General features: G+C 45.5%; 1 protein-coding gene across 27 annotated transcripts in view; it reads left to right on the top strand.

Annotated features, from left to right (window-relative positions):
* The first annotated feature begins 4,014 nt into the window (after positions 1–4,014).
* Positions 4,015–16,175, top strand: part of ANK2 (ankyrin 2) — a 316,117-nt gene continuing 303,956 nt past the window's right edge. For all 27 annotated transcript variants that reach the window (XM_032444311.1, XM_032444309.1, XM_032444304.1 and 24 more), the window contains exon 1: positions 4,015–4,701. In XM_032444311.1, coding sequence (XP_032300202.1) covers positions 4,030–4,701 — 672 coding nt within the window. In that variant the 5' untranslated portion in view covers positions 4,015–4,029. The remainder of the gene's footprint in view (positions 4,702–16,175) is intronic.

The raw sequence follows: 16,175 nt of genomic DNA, 5'->3' as shown, positions 1-16,175 counted from the left end.
GAGCAGCCTGGTATTCCACAGCTACTGGGCCTGCAGCTTCAAGCAGCCTGCTCTTAGTGGGGGATCCCCTCACTCTGTTATGCCTGTACTCTGTGCCCCTTTGGTCTGTCCTTGAGGGATTATGAGATGCCAAAGTGCTCATGTGGGCATCCGCAGTAGGAAAACTGGCTAAATTTTTGTCTGCCACCTCTATTGATATGCAGTATTCCCAAGATTTACATCCTCTTTTGCTTTCCCTGCTTTTCCTTTCTACATTTTTTTTTTAGTGATTATTTTTTACCATCCAGTTCTGATTTGCATTGCCTGTTCTGTCTGCTTTTGTTTTGCACGTTATACTGATGTTCTGCATTTTTTGTTTCATTCCCTAAGAGGTATGCAGTACTTTGCATTCTAGCTTAAATCAGACGTCAGGCCAGCCCTTGAAAGCTGGCAGGTAAGTCAATTATCTTTTTCTGGAGAGGCTCTAAATCAAATTAGAAAATTATCCTCTGATGGATGTCAAAGGCATTTGCCTGTCTTAGGCTCCCAGAACATAGGTCAGTGCTGTGATTGCTTACTTGTGGTACCACGCTGTCTACTGATCTCAGACAACATTAAATCATGGAATACTGCATAATGCTAAAATAAAACAACAAAAGAAAACCAAAACAAACAAAAAAAAACACATCACCCTGTACGTGTGTGACTTTGAAATGTCACTGAGAGTGGAAGTAATGCAGTTATCATGCCTGCAGGTCATAAAGTTTCTGTTGGTGGTACTGAGGAAGTTGCTCAGTACCAAAAGTCAAATAGGATATTATAGTTAGCGTTAGTTCTACCTAAGTCATGTCAGGTGGGGTTCTGTGGTGGAACACTGTGCATTCCTGCCTGTGGTGGTGTGGGTGTGAGCTGTGGTACCAAAGCATTAGATTGCCAATGTGTTTTATTCTATAAATAAGCTGTTGTTTGGGGGTTTTTTGGTCTTTTTTTTTTTGCTTTTACTTTTTTTTACTTTCATTTTCTAAAATGCTAGTAGGCATTTTGTCTCTAAGAGCGGCATTAGGGAAATGCCTGGGTGAACATACTTGATTAATTTTACAAGGGCAAAGACCTGCTTGCTGCTTTTCATTGTGTTCTGAACAGGCAGTGCCCATTTCTTTGGCAGCACGACTGGCCAGGAGCCTGTCCCTGCTGCCCCTGCAGCCCCTCCTGCTCACTCTGACCCTGCTGCTTGTCAGCTGTGGGACTCCAGGGACCAGGGTTAAAAGCAGAATGTCCTCTCTGTGAGGGAGCCAGAATGTGCAGCTGGTCTAATAATGTTGGGAAATACTAAACTGACTTAACAACAGTGTGTGTAAACGCACCCCAAGTGTGACTGATGTGAGCAGAGTTAGAATACAGTGCTAGGCATGCACTAGAAGCACTGCAAGCAAGTACTGCTGCAGGTTTGCAAGAAATGGCTGGAAGCCACTGTGCAATGCTGATGGACAGAGACTGGCTGAACACATAATCAAACTAATTACACAAATCTGCTAATTGCAGCTCCAGCAGTGACCCTCTGAGGACAAAGAGGGAAGTGCCAGCGGGCTGTGGAGGTGCGGTCCTTGGGCTGGAAGGGCACTGCGGTGCTTCATGCATCCCTCAGCTTGGAGCTCCTCGTGCCAAGGGGCTGAGAACTCTATGGGCACCAACAGCCCATGGTTCTGCTCGCAGGTGAGCAGAGCCATGCAGCTAGTCTGCTGCTGCATCCCTGTGCCGGGAGCGGTGCTGGTGGCACACTTAGCATGCGTGTTTACTACCCTACTCATCTCAATTACTGTGAAAATGAGAGAACGAAGGCAGGAGAGTACATGAGAGCTTTGGTCGCTGTTGTCAAGGCAACTAACTTTAAGCCAGATAAGCACATGCTCATCACTGCTGCCATTTTATTGCCTGCTGGCATTTTGAATGGAAGAAAACAAGCACAGAAAGGTGGTAAGAAGTGGGAGAAAAGGAAAGGGAAGGGATGAACCACCCATGGCACTTGAAAGCAGAGCTGTGCAGGCAGGAGGGCTGTGCTGCAGTGGCAGAGTGCTTCAGCCCCTGTCACAGTGCTCCCGGTGCACACACCTGTTGCTGATAGCTGGCTGCCAGTAGTGCTATGCTGCTCCAAACTGTGTAATCAGAGCGCACAGCCCTAGTGGTCTGTGCAAAATGAAAGACCTGGAATAAAGAGAGAGATAAGAGGAGTCAGATGCTAAAAGCAGTCCAGCATCTCCCCTGCTGCTTTGCAACCTCTTGTAGGGCTGAGGCTGGGCAGCCCAGTGCTGAGTGCATTTGGCTGTGCTGATCACCTATGGAACAGGCATCCAATTGGCAAAACAAAGTCCCTTCTATGAAAGCTCCTTTCACCACCAGGTACTTCCCTCTCTGAACACTGGCAGAGTGCACGTTCCTGAGGATGATTGTTCTCAGGAAGAATCTAGTCCACAGTTCCATGGGAACAGTGATGGCAAAGCATGTGGGATGGAGGTGGCACAGCCATTTCTTGTTGCAAGAAGCAAAAACACAGCAAACATGGAAGTTGGTGACTCTTACTCCTACTTCCCTTGGGGGGAGCATGGTGCTCCTTCTCCCACCCTATGAATAATGCATGGAGCTACCTTCACAGTGTACCTTTCTCCCCTTTGTGCTTCATGAAGTTTTTCCCTTTGTTTTGTTCTCCCTTTTTTCTGCTGTGGCTGCTTTTTGCTTTCTTTTCTCCTACTTGCTGCAGGCTCAAATGTCTTTTGTTAGGAAAGGTGGCTTCTGGTTCCCAAGTGCTTTGTGCAGTGTCTGTTTGCTGCTTCTTACCAGGTGTGGTGAGAAGACCTCCTGCAAGTGCAAACACGAGCTGGGAACAGCTGGTGCCTCAGCTGGGTGAGACCTGATGGCTTGGCGCAGGAGCTGGCCCTGCTTCCCATTGTTACCCAGGCTCGCACTAACCAAAAGGCCTCATTCTAAAAACAGCACCAAAACCAAGAGGAGGAAGGGTGCTGACCCTAGGGCAGAACAAGAGCACTTCAATACTAAGGCCTATCGAGATGTGACTCAAAGCCATGTGATGTCAGGGTAGTTTGAGGCCCATCTGAAGGAGCCTTGCTACAAAGAAGAGTGGGGGAGCTCAGCTGCTCCTAGACTGAAAGAAACAGAGGACACAAGAAACGAGGGGCAGTACTGCTCACTGCAGCACTATGCAGGGCACTGGGCAATTTCATCTCTGCCTGACACTGGTGTGAAAGCAGAACATCCATACATGTGCCATGGCATCGCACCCCTAGCGTTAGGCTGACAAGGGTGATGTCAAGCTCATTCATCTTCCACCCAGCTGCTGTGTCTCGGGGCTGAAGCACTGCTGCTCCAAAACACTTCACTTGAGAAATCCTGAGGGGCTTTGAGGAGCAGAGGCCGATCAGAGGGTGGTGGTAGGGTCACTATGGCCTGATACTGGCTGTTTCAGCAAAAAGATCTGCTTGTATGAATCTCACAGTCTGTTCACCCAAAAAAGAAGTGGAGTGTAAAACTGCTGCCCAAGTGGAAGTCTGCAAAAGGGCAAAGCTGTGTTTAATAGGGGATTCTAACCCCCAGGCACAGCAGCGTGCATTAAATGGTAGAAATAAGGCTAACAGTCTGCTGGCAGGCTGTGGATTTAATCCAGTACCTGCAGATTTCAATAAGGAATGAGACAATATTAGAGATAGTATCAAAGCATAGAGAGAATGTAACAGAGGACATGAGGGCAGGTTAGAAATAGAGATGTCCTAGTCACAAAGCTCAGTCCTTTGAGCAGAAAAGAGGTTTTCTTCATCGAGGTCTCACTGGCACCGTGTGCTGGGATAAAACGGGCTGTTCTCCAAAGCTGGGCATGCAAACTGATGGCTTGTAAACTTTGGCAGGGATTTCCAAAGATGCTTGAAAAATCATAACACTCAATTAAATAGGAAGTCGTGCAGACCCCTCGGGCAGGCTTGAAAACTGCAACCGCTCTTTGCATGACAGCCTCGTATCTCTCACTCTTCACTTGCCTTCAACATGCTCATATTTACTGCCTTGTTTCCCACCGCATACCCAAAACTTCTAACAAATATTAAAGCATCTGCTTTGCTGAGCCCTCCAAGCTTTGGTCAGCGTGAAGAGCAGCTCTTTATTCACCCCCGTAATGGCCGAGAGCTGAGCTGGGAGCTCTACCTGTGCTGTGACGCACTGCGAAACGCTGGCAGACACCGCGTTGCTCTGCGGGGCGAGCGATGGGCAGCGGTGCGTGTGTGGGGTGCGAGGCGGCTCCTCCCGCCCGCTCGTCTCGGAGCTGTCCATGATCTCATCGGCAGCCCGGCCTCCTCCTCCTCCACCGCCTCCTCCTCTTTCTCCTCCTCCTCCGCACCCGCCGCCGGCTGCGGGCACCCCGCCGCGCCGCCCGGCACCGCGCTCCCCCTCGCACCCACCCGCCCGCACCCACCCGCCGGCGCGGGGAACCGGGCGCCGTCCCGGGAAGGTCAACCCCGCTCTCCCCGTGCCGGGGCCGGGCGGGCGGCGGGCCGGGCTCCCCGGCATGGTGTCGGCCACGGGGCGCCGCCGCCCGCGGGGCTGAGGAGAGGGGCGGGCGCCGGCGGGAAGGAGCCGCGGGGCGAGAAGATGGCCGCCCCCGCGCCCCCCGCGCCGGGAGGCGGGACCTCGCCCCCCGCCGGCCCGCCGCGCCTTCGCCAGGTGGGTGCCCGGCCACGCGAGCGTCCGTGCCCCCCTCCCCTACCCCCAGCACGCGGGCGACAGGTGCGGAGGGGCCGCGAGCGGCGGGTAGCGGCCTCCGGAGGGGAGAAACGGCCGCCCCAGGTGCGGGGGAGCGGCTGCTGCGGGCGGGCGGCGCCGTCGGGTACGGGCTGAGCTCCTCCCTCCTGCCGCCCCTCAGCCGGCGTCTGTCGGACACACCTGCGTGAGCTACCGCGGCCGCTGAGGGGGGGAGCCCCGGGAACACCGGCCCTGCCGGCGTAATGCAGCAGTAATCGGCCGTGCCGCATGCACCTAACGGAGCGCGATGAGCGGTGCTGCATTGATTTACATTTGGAGCCGCTATCGCATTTGGAGGCTCTGAGGGACATCCCCGAGCGAATGCCCCTGTGGGCTCTGCGGCTGCTCCTCGTGCTGAGTCTTTTGTGTCACTGTGCTCAGATCAATCAATAAAACGCTGTTGTAAAGGAGGGTTCCCGATGAGCGGCCAGATGATCGTGCCGTGTACGTGCTCAAACAGAAATCCAGATATAAATCCCGCCTTGCTCTTTCTGTTCCTTCGTCTCTGGCTGTGGCAGTGCTGCCCACCAGGAGATGTGGGGTCCCGGCTCAGCCCCATGGTGTGCAGGGAGCTGGGGCTGAACGGCCTTTGTGTGGGGCACCGGCAGGATACAGGGGCTGGAAGGAGCTGCAGGTAATGGCCGGGGAGGGCCTGGCCGTGAAGACCCCACGCAGCTGGCTCTTGGTGTGGGAGCAGCTCGGTGGGATCACTGCATGCAGCGACCAGACCCGCAGTGATGACTCGAGTTGCTCCTTGTCCAGGTCCCGCTCATTGTAAGCCATCAGCTCTCCTGACAGCACTTGGATCCTGAGTGCACGGGCAGCACCGTGCTTCCTCTGACCTATTTTTAGCAGCAACTGGTTATCACTGCTAATAGCAATTAATAGCAGCCGCTCACTGCTGATGAAGATGAAGGAAGAGGGGGAGCCATGCCAGGCCAAGCAGTTGCTTTCATGTGTGTGATTCCAGAGTCGGGCACGACTGGCTTTACGGTCCCAGTAGCCTGCATGTCATTGGCTGTGCAAAGCTGAAGGCCCTGAGAGCAGACCTGGTGCTGTGCATGCAGTGTAGCCTTGTGTCTGCTGCATGGCTCAATGGGATGATTGCTGCTTCTTAGCATTATGGAATGACTTTTCATCATGTTACACATTTTACACGAGAGTGAAATGACAATGTAAAATCCTATTAATATGTGAAAGTTGCTTGTGAAAAACTACTGCAGCTGTTTTACTGCCATCCTGTGCATTTTGTCCTGTCTACATTTAGAATTATTCTAAATTACTTTAGATAGAAATCACTCGGCAGGTGTACTTCTGAACTATGGCTATGATAGGGTGTTATGCCCATGTTAGTAGTCATGTGTTATTTACATTATTATTCCTTCTGTCTGCCAGGGTTTTATTCCTGTTGTCAGAAAGGAATTCAAACACACCTTTTCATGTTAAAAAATACAACCATATTAATAAACTCAACATTTCCAAAACAAGCATTAAGTGTCCTGCATCAGAACACACGGTCTGTAGAAGAAACAAACCAATAAAAACAGAACTGAAGGGAAAGACTGGGATGTTGGTTGGTGCTGCCACATAGGTACTCTATCATGTTATACCTCTGAATGTGAACAAATATATCACTGATGTTAATGCATTGCTTCTTATTAAAAACAAAGGTGAGTGTCTTCTGTTGTGATTTAACTCATCTCAATCAAAGTTGCTTATCACTGAGCGATATACGACAGTTACATGGTGATATTCCCAATGCGATGATGCCCTTGTTGTTTGCCTGAAATCCCTTTATTCCACACAGTTCTCCTTGGGTAAGAGAACTGCCTGTAGAATGATGGCTGGAACTGACAGTCCTCTTTCTTTCTGCACAATCTCTGTTGTTGTCCTTTTTTCCCCCAAATATGGCAGAATTTGGGCAATCCAAATATATTCAAAGGACATAAGGATTCTGTGTTGCCAGACTAAGACTTGGAATGAGAACCAGAACCTGGAGAGGGAGCATCTACCGCGGTGTTCAGGAGGAGAGTGCTGCTGTTGGGTGGGAGGATACAGAGCAGATCTGCCATTCTGTTTCTCCAAGGACCTTTCCATAGCAAAATGGCCCTGTGAATCAGTGAGTGCGAGAAATTAGCTTGAACGCTGAAGAAAGGGGAATGTGAGACTTTCACAATTTACTTGGTACCTTGGTAGTAGACCTGGGGGAGCCAAGGTTCCCCAGCACAGTTTAAATGGTTGGAAATCAGAGTTGTCTGGTCTCATGTATTGTGCCATTAGTGACTCCTGGATGCAGGAGCAGAAAGTCTCTGCTGAAAGGACACAGCTTTGCAGGCTGTGGGGTCACCTGGAGACAAACAGATGTGGTCTGATTGGTGTGAGGCCTCCACCTAGAGGCTGGCAAAAATCTGCTATCAGGGACACTGCAGCTGGTGTGTGGGACTGTAGGATGATGCTTCCTTTCACATCTTTGCTGGCACGGGAATTCTAATTTCAAAAAATTACATTGGTTTGAATTCTTCATTTTCAATGATATTTTTAATCTTTAATTCCATTCACGCTTATTTTTAATCTTATCCTCTGCTACTATTGAGGATTAGAAGTAATTTGTTCAAAATGCAAATGACTTGAAAAGCAGCATAGTAAAATTAATGCATCACAGCGCAGAGTAAAGAGAGCAGCCACCACAGTGAACATTTATGCATCTACGAACTGTGTATGCCGCATCAAAGGAAAAAGTGTGCTAGAAAAATGGCTTCTCACTATTTTTAAGTTATGGAACAATGTGTAATGGGTGTGGATTGATGTAGGGAAAGATAATTATGGTTAGTATGTAAATGACTATGTGTGTCTAGGTAATACGCAAGAATTACTGTATTGCAGTGTTATTTTGGTTGCAAAGTCAAGTGCTTAGTAGTTACAAGGTAATAGAATTAAGAGCTGTGCAATGTTAATTCTGTCACCTTCTGTGTCTGTCCTTTACGCTGAATTGAGATGTATAGAAAAAGGCTTAAAGTGACCCTAGGAGCTGAATTGCAATATATGATGACACACTGTAGAATAACAAACATATTTCTGCCATACTTCTTCTTGTTGTTGTTAAGGCCCATAATCAAGGAAAGGGAAATGGTTATTTTTGAAAGCTTTCTTCCCTCCCAGACATGGAGGGAATTTGCAAGCAGAGATTAAAGGTGCAGCTCTGCCTCCAAGTCTTCACCCCTGCAAAGTTCTCCTGTCTGCTGGGGGCTGGGCTTTTGCATATGGTTGGGCTGCACAGAGATCATCTAGTCCGTGAAGGAGAGGTGTGTGCGTATAAGGGAGGTGAAATCTCTGTAAATGCCTGCTTTGTGTAGCAGTCACTTACGGAATCACTAATGATCATGCTGTGAAAGAGTATGTCACAGTGGATTGCACACAAGGCATACCAGGGAGGATAGATGGGAAGCTTACAGCTCAGCTCAGCATTCGTGTTTCAGTCACCTGAATCCTCAAAGCAATGAAGAATCCTGAGGAAGGTTATAGAGGTACTGCAGCTTTAAAAAAAAAATGGTAGCAAAAATTCTCCAGGATAAAAATGTTGTATGTTCAAAATCACAGCAAATGCTTCATATCTTCAAATTAATAGTTTCTTTTGATGACATAGAAGATTCCAAAAGGAGGGGACTACATTGGAGAGTTCTGATTTATGCAGAAATGGTGAGTGAAAATGTATCACTGTTCCAGCGTGGTCTTTTCTTGGTTTATAGAAAAGAATGTGGAAGGGCTAAAAGAAGAAAGAAAAAAAGTAAATGAAGTCCCAGAGCCAGGGCTGTCTGAGAGTATTAAACATGTTTCTAAACTAAGTTAGTTTAGTAAATACTGTCAGCTGCAGTAGGTATGTGTAATATCAAGGGCATCTAAACCAAGTAGGAAGGAAAATAGGCAAGGATTGTTCAAATATTATGACTTACACCTGAACTTATAAAACCAGAAGTGTTGGTATTTATTAAGCAGAAACAACTTCTTGGGGGAGACCTGCTGCCTGCAGGAGATGGGCTGCCCCCAGCACCAGAAAGCCAGCAGGCCAGAGCCAAAGACTGCTCACCTTCTGGAAGTTTCTCTCCTGTATAGGACCGATGCACATTGGTGCTCCTGCAGGCAGGGCTGTATCTCTTTGTGTTAGCTTTGTGGCAGTCTCTGTTTCTGGTTGTTCCTGTGAGGGCATGCTCTGGGCAGCCCTGGGGTGAGGTGGCTGTGTGTGTACTCTGGTATCTGCACTGCAATGGGCTATAGAGCTTTCCCTGCTCATGGCTGGGCTGCCTTAGGGCTGTGCTCCTACCAGAAGAGCTCCCTTTGACTGGGACCACATCCTGCATTTTACTGGGCTTTTCTTTCATATTGTCCTGCATGTGGTATTGCTGTATGCCATAACAAATAAAAATGCTGTACGTTTAGAGACAGAGAAACAATTTCGATGTCTGAGCTTCCCCTAAGGCATCTATCTCAAGCTGTGATCACTGAGAATGCACTCCTTGAATGGTGAATATGCTTTGCTGATGATGGGAGTACAGAGATGGGCCTCCTGCCCTTCTGTTGGTACGCATTTCTATTGTGTTTAAAAATAGTAACTCCCGAATGAACTTCAGAAGCTCGACTTGACTAAACACTGCATGTTCTGTTCTGATGTCCTTTCTCCCATCCTCCCCCCTTTCGTTTCTTAAGCGTCTGACTGTCCTCGCTGGGAATTTAGGACTGGCCATCTTACCTAGCAGGACGTACGGTTCAAGATAGGCGCTTTAGTTGTATCCTTTTTAAAAACCATAGCTGGGTATACTTCTTTTAAATAGTGTAAGAATGTGGCTGAAACAGTGTGGCAAAATTTCTGCTGGACTTTTAGTACTGAAAGCTGAACCTTACTCACTGATAGTGTAAGAAGTAATGCTGTGCAGATGGGTTAAAGATGCAGAGCTGCAGATTTTTCAGGACTGCAAATGTTTTATGCAGTCAAGTTCATCTTTCAGCTGAACAAAAATATTCATTTTCTGATGATCACTGCTAATTATTGTGATTCCTGTGCAGTGCCTGACATCCTAATGTTCTTCCAATAATGTACTGCATGTCTGATCTCTGCTAGAGGTTATGAAATCCTCAGCAGACATTCAACATCAGTAATACAGTGGCTTTGCTAATGAGATTAAGGCAACAATATCAGAGCTGCAGTTTACTCTAACACTGCCTCAAAACATAATATTAAAATCCCGAGAGCTCTGGTGGCTGTTGTTTAAAAATGTGTTTTCTGTAGGTCTACTAATAGAATCCTAGAATAATGTTTATGTATGTTTCCTTCCTCCTGTGACATAACTGCTGGTACTAATTACGTGCACATGCTCTGCATTTTTAGGTTTAATCAAGTTAAAGCTCAAGTCAAGTTGTACTTCACAGTTGAGATTGCCTGAGTGAAAAAAAAATGAGCTGCATTGAGCTATAGGACTGCACAGCTTACAGCACCATTATTGGCTCTCCCCGTTTGTACAGTTTTATTCTTATTTGGATTGTCCTCTCTTGAAGTATTTTGGTTAATCTGCAGAACTTGACTGTTCCTACAGAGTACTGGGGGTACAGTATGCAATGGGGCAGTTCCTATGTTAAAGGAATCTTTGTTTGTGCAACAAGGATTCATTCATCTAAAATCCCTGTGAAACACTTTCAAAAAGTGTTTGCCTTATTAACTCTTCATATTCAGCTCCGCTGGTGCACAAAAATTGGCAGCAATCAGATCAGTCTGCTGACCTCCCACTTCTAGGGCTTCCCTTTCACAACAGTGCTTTGACCACTGATAACTGAGGCAGGTTTCCAGAAGTTGTGCTGGTTTTGAGTTTAACTTGTGATTCCTGAAAAGGGGTAAGAAGCTTTATAAAATGCACCTCTCAAATTAAACTTTATTTATAAATGGCCTCATTATTTTATTAAGATTCTCGGTGTGTTTAAAGATGGTATATCTGGGGAGGAAGAGTTCAAGGGGTTCTCTTGTGGAGCTCACATGACTCTGCAGTGGGTTTCCCTGTGTTGAGCTGGTAATGCTGAAGTCCGAGCTGGTGATGACGAAACTATGATGCTGTTCTTTGTTTCCTTTACTACTGTTGCTCCTTTAGGCACCCAATTTGCTTTGTTGAAGTCTTTAAATCAGGCACAATGTTCAGTACTGCTAAATTGAAGGGCTCTGAAGATCACAATTAACGTAAGATGTTAGATTATTTTTTCTTGGTAGTAGACTAAACTGGAGAAGTATTTGACCTCTGTGGTGATTGTTATTTGCAAAGCAGGTTAAAACATTAACATGTGCATGAATATGTTCATGTGACTGCCCTGAGTGCCGTTACTTCCTGTGGGGTGTATGTGTGTGGCACAGAATGACATGAAGATATGGGGTGTGATCTCAAGTCCTGTCAACCAAGGAAAAGGTGTGGGACACCTTGACACAAGTTGTGCATCCAGCTGGAGAACTTGCATTTCATGGGCTGTTACCAAGTGATGGGAATGCACTGAAAGCATTCAAAGTGACCAGTTTCAAACTAATAGAACAGCGCTGTAAATGATGTTGTCCCTTATATTAGGTCTGATAGTGGAGTACTGTTTTGTGGTCTTACTTCAGAAAACATTGAGAGTATCCGGACTTGATTCATCTTCTTGTGCAGTCTTTCAAAAGGTTGTGGTTTGTTTTTGTTTTTTATTTTTCTAGGGTCCTTACCTGAATGTGACCTTTATGTTCTGCTGAGGATAACTTCCATTTCATGCCTTCTAACACCATTAAGAATACCATGCAACCAAACTCATTGGTTTAAAACAACTTCAGCATTGCCTCCTCTTGCTGTACACCTCCAGGAGGAGGCAATGAATGCTGTACTAATGTTTCTGTGTATGTGCTTTACTTGTAACTGGCCTTGTGATCACATGAGCAGAACTCTTCTGAAGTATCCTTTGTATGCCGGTTCCTGTGTTGCAGCTCCATGAATCCTCTTGAGACGCTTTTGTTTGTTATTGTATCTTTCTAAAATCTAGCTTTCCCTCCTCTCAGTGTGGACTGACTGCCAATATTTGGTCATCTGTGACCCTCAGCTGCTGCTGCTCAGGAATGCGGGTTTCGTTCCAGCAGCAGTGGATGGCTGCGGTTCCCTCTCATGTGCTGTGCGTATATGTGTGTGTGACAGTGAAGTTGTCAGGGAAAGGGGCAGGATCCTCTTGTGAGTCTGCAAGAGCTCTCTGCGAGTCCAAACTTGCTCTGGCTGGATGCTGATATCTTGGCCTAGATTCAAGATGATATTTTAGTTCCTGCCGAGAGGAGCAGCTGGTCAGTGCACAGAAGCCAAAGGCTGTTGGTTTGCCTGGGACAGCAGACAGGGCATCACGTGCCACATGTGTGTCTCTTGTCACACTGCAAACCTGGAGGAGCTGTAGATCCAGATCATGTCATGAGTAATCTGGTCTTGGATTTCATACAACCAGCTTTTTGTATCTGAACCGACCTCTAATGAGGCTGTTTACGAGCACTGTTTCCTAGCAGTCAGATTTATACTGGAAAAGCTCTACCCTGAATTACTGCTGGGTTCACTGCTGTCTTGGTATGCATTCTCTGCTGTCTTGTGGCTGGCTGGTACTTAATGAGGTGGGTGTTTCCAGCAATTTTAGGATTCTTTGATACAAATGACATAGGAGTATACTTGAAACCAGAAACTAGGGTTGATGCCTCTTTTTCTAGTCTGATCTGTGTCACTCACGAGGAACCAGAAGCACATGTGATTTTCCAGGGGACAATAACTGATGGAAAGATGCCACTGCAGTCCTATTTTTAGCCCCCTAAGTGAGCGCGTGTCAGCACAACCTTCTGCAGGTTCCACTGAGAGCAATGTGGACTGTTCCTGAGGACTGCCACGTGTTGGACATAATAGATAATACTCTTCCCTCTGCCTCTGTTGGTTCAAAGCCTTACATCAACAATGTTTAATTACAAGGCTGAAAGTTTCAGAATAGTCTTAAGTAGCCAGGTGAGATTTTTTTACATCCTTTTGTAAACAGATGCATGGATTTAGGAATGTCTTCAGAGCAAGAATCCACATTCCTGCTACAAATGATCCTTGTTTCATTCACTTTACAGGATCATACTCAGCTGGTATGTGTGTGGCCTTACCACTGCAGGGGTAAATTTATGTTCAGCAAACCTTTGCTTAGTATTAATTGTTACAACAGTTTGCTTGCTGATATACCAGTCTTGTTTTTCACATTTTTCTTTGTGCTTTTGATTGCAAAAAGTAATAATAAATTGAGTGAAAATTCATTTCTTATCTTGGAAATTCAGATTCTTGAAATTTAGTAAAAAAAAAAAAAAAAAGGTGGATGTATTTCTGGAATAGCTGGTAATTTATTCATGAGTATGAAGGGCTTTTCCATCATCCCAGAATAATGGTTGGTTTAAAACAGGTAAAACAGAACCTCTTCCATCTCTCCATCCCCCCTGCCCCCGGATAAGAAAAATAACCAACTTTTCTTAATAGTAATATTGAAGTTCTGAGGATGCAATTAGAGAAACTCGAGCATGAACAACAGAAGAACTTAAATTTCTGTGACCTTAAAATGCAAAAGGGGGAAAGATTACAGTTCTTCCAATGGCAGCTGGGTAAGTCGGAACAGGTAATGAACAAGAGGTGTTGAGCACAAACACTTAAATGTAAAAGTACATGTGCAAAATTTCTGTTGATTTGAGTGGTTACATTCCTTTCTGTCTGTTCAGCTCTAAGGAGAGAATCTATATTTAGTAAAGCAAATGTGGATGAAATCTGTATGAAGTATTTTGTCTGACAAGATTTTGATCTGTTCTTAAGACATGATAAGTCAGTGTGCGGGCTCCATAGAAAATCAATCGATGCTCTATTTTTATGACATGAAATTGCTTGCTTAGCATGCACTAATGGGTGATAACTTCTAATCACCCAGAGCAATACTGCTCCTGGCAGCTAACTTATTTGTTCCTGGTTTTCATATCTGTGTCTGAACTGTGCTGTCACAGTTCTGTTGGGTCTAAGGGTAGAAGCCTTAACCTCTCTACCTGTCTGACTGTGGACTTAGAATTTTCTTGCAGACTCCATGAGAGCACAGCAGCTGAAAGGCCTCTGTCTCTTACTGCGCACTTCTTATGGTGTCTTTGGGCTCTCTGGGTGATCTGTGTATAGTAGCACATACATCTGGCACAGCTGCAGTTGGTACAGCCCCACTGGACAGCTTGGAGTGCTGTGCAATGCCAGTTAAGGTTTCTTTGCTGGTCAGGCTTGGCTTCGCAGCTTTCTGATTGTCTTTGCAGCCAGGTGCACTAGTGGATTCAAAAACATACATCCTTGACAAGGTTTTGCATTATTAGCTGCACCTGGTGAAACTGGAGCTCTCTCATTTCTAATGGCATTTTCTGCAATGCAGTGTAGAGATGAGATGCAAACTTCCTCATCTGTGAGGGTGGTGGTGGGCGGGGGTAAAAAGCTCTGGTTATATGTAGTAACATATATATGTAGCGTGACCTGATGCAGCCTCAGTTGCAACTAAACATAGTCTGGTATTCTGTGCACCTGTCAGCCTGCTGCTCATGGTGCCCATATCTGAGGGGGATGTGTGAATCTAGACCTTTACCTGAAGTTGGCCTCTACATCTATGAGAGGCAGCTGGCTTGCCTTTTCAAGTTTTGCTCATGTGTGATTATAGTCGTGTTTTAGAAAATCAGTCCTTTGAAGCAGCTGGGAGTTGAGGAGGCAGCCGGCTTCTAGTCTGCATGTAGTCCCACTGAGATGCAGTGTGATTAGTGCCTGTTGTAGCTTTTGACATTGAGCTTTGTTGTTGCATCACCCTTAGGCAATAACATAGTGTGCACATCTCTTCCCTGTAACAGCTTCCACCAAAAGTTTGGGTGTGCTGCATGCTTGATGTTGATTTATTTAGGTTCTGTAGACTTCATGGGAAGATTCATTTCAATCAGAAAAAGAAATGCTGAGCAACAGCATCATAGGATTTTTGGAGATTAATAATAGAATGGCCTGATGGCTCTGACACTAATTATGATCTATCTATTTTAAAACTAGAAATGCCTTGTACTGCAAGAAGAAGCTTCTAGCTAACTCTTCAGGTTGCTACAGTACTTCTGCTGTGACAAACAAATCCCAGAACCTGCAGCAATTCTCACTCCAGCATTATGGCTATCTTGTAATGAACTGAGGACAGCTGGTCACATTGGTTTCAGCTGCAACGTAGAATCTCTTATTAGTCTGTGGTACTTCTGAGAAGGTCACAAAATCTGCATTCATTTAGAGGCAGCTGTTTTCAGGTCTATATAAAGAACGTGTTGTAAATGCGTGTTCAGTTCTATGTGTGCAATTAGCTGTCAGTGATTATTCACAGTAAGAGGTTTGAAGTTATGTTGCAAAATACCTTTTGATATACAATGGAAGCATGTTAAAGGTAATATAAATAGTACTGATGGGTGTTCACTCTAATACAGATAGATTTCAGATGGAATTTCCAGGGTTTGTATGTACCACCTGAACGTTCAGTTCAGAAGTGGAAGTGTGTGCAGGTGGAGTATCTCACTATTGCAGAGCACGGTGTCTTTGCTGAATAACTCCTGAGATAACTTATTTTATAGTAATGTATGTTCTGAAGAAGGCTGTTGAAAATGCCTTGGCTGTGGACTACACGCTGTATGAGGCTCAGATGATCATGTTGAAAAGAGAGCAATATCATTTTACTTTATTTTTTATCAAAAGATAAATGAAGGTTTTCTCGATATCCATTCTTCTGCTTTGGTAGTATATGTTTTGAAAGATGTATTAGGAAGCGCATGTACCAGTGTTTTTACACCTCATGAAGAAACTGCAGCGAACCTTCTAGACTTATTTTCTCATGAAGCAGCTTTGGTAGCACACGACGGAACTGTTGTCTGAAGGAAAATAAATAGAAAATATTGGCTAAAGGCACTCTGAAGATGTTTTTAATATTGTAAAAAGTTAAAAGGATTACAAGAGAAAGTAGCAAATACTGTGAAATCAATGACAATATTATAAATGGGAGGTTTCTAGAATCTTTGTTTTAAACTCTCCTTTAACATCAACAGTAAGTGTTATTTAATAATCCTCACTTAAATGCAGTTATGGAGATAGATATGTTTTCAGAAACATATTCTGATATGGGAATAGTAAATCAAATTTTCGCTTTTGGAGATGACACAAATATATATTTTTGGTCTTTGTAGGAAGATGGAATTATCTACGGCAGAGCACTTACCATGGTAACGTAGACTATGGCAGCAGAGCCATTGGCTTTTTTTATACCTGAAACCCAGCAGCAGCCAAGGAATAACTAAAGAAGGTGATGTTTCTGTTGCA

Source organism: Coturnix japonica, chromosome 4, assembly GCF_001577835.2.
Source record: "Coturnix japonica isolate 7356 chromosome 4, Coturnix japonica 2.1, whole genome shotgun sequence".
Taxonomy (NCBI): domain Eukaryota; kingdom Metazoa; phylum Chordata; class Aves; order Galliformes; family Phasianidae; genus Coturnix; species Coturnix japonica.
Note: the sequence above shows the minus strand (reverse complement) of the source record. Positions and strands in the feature narration are given on the sequence as shown.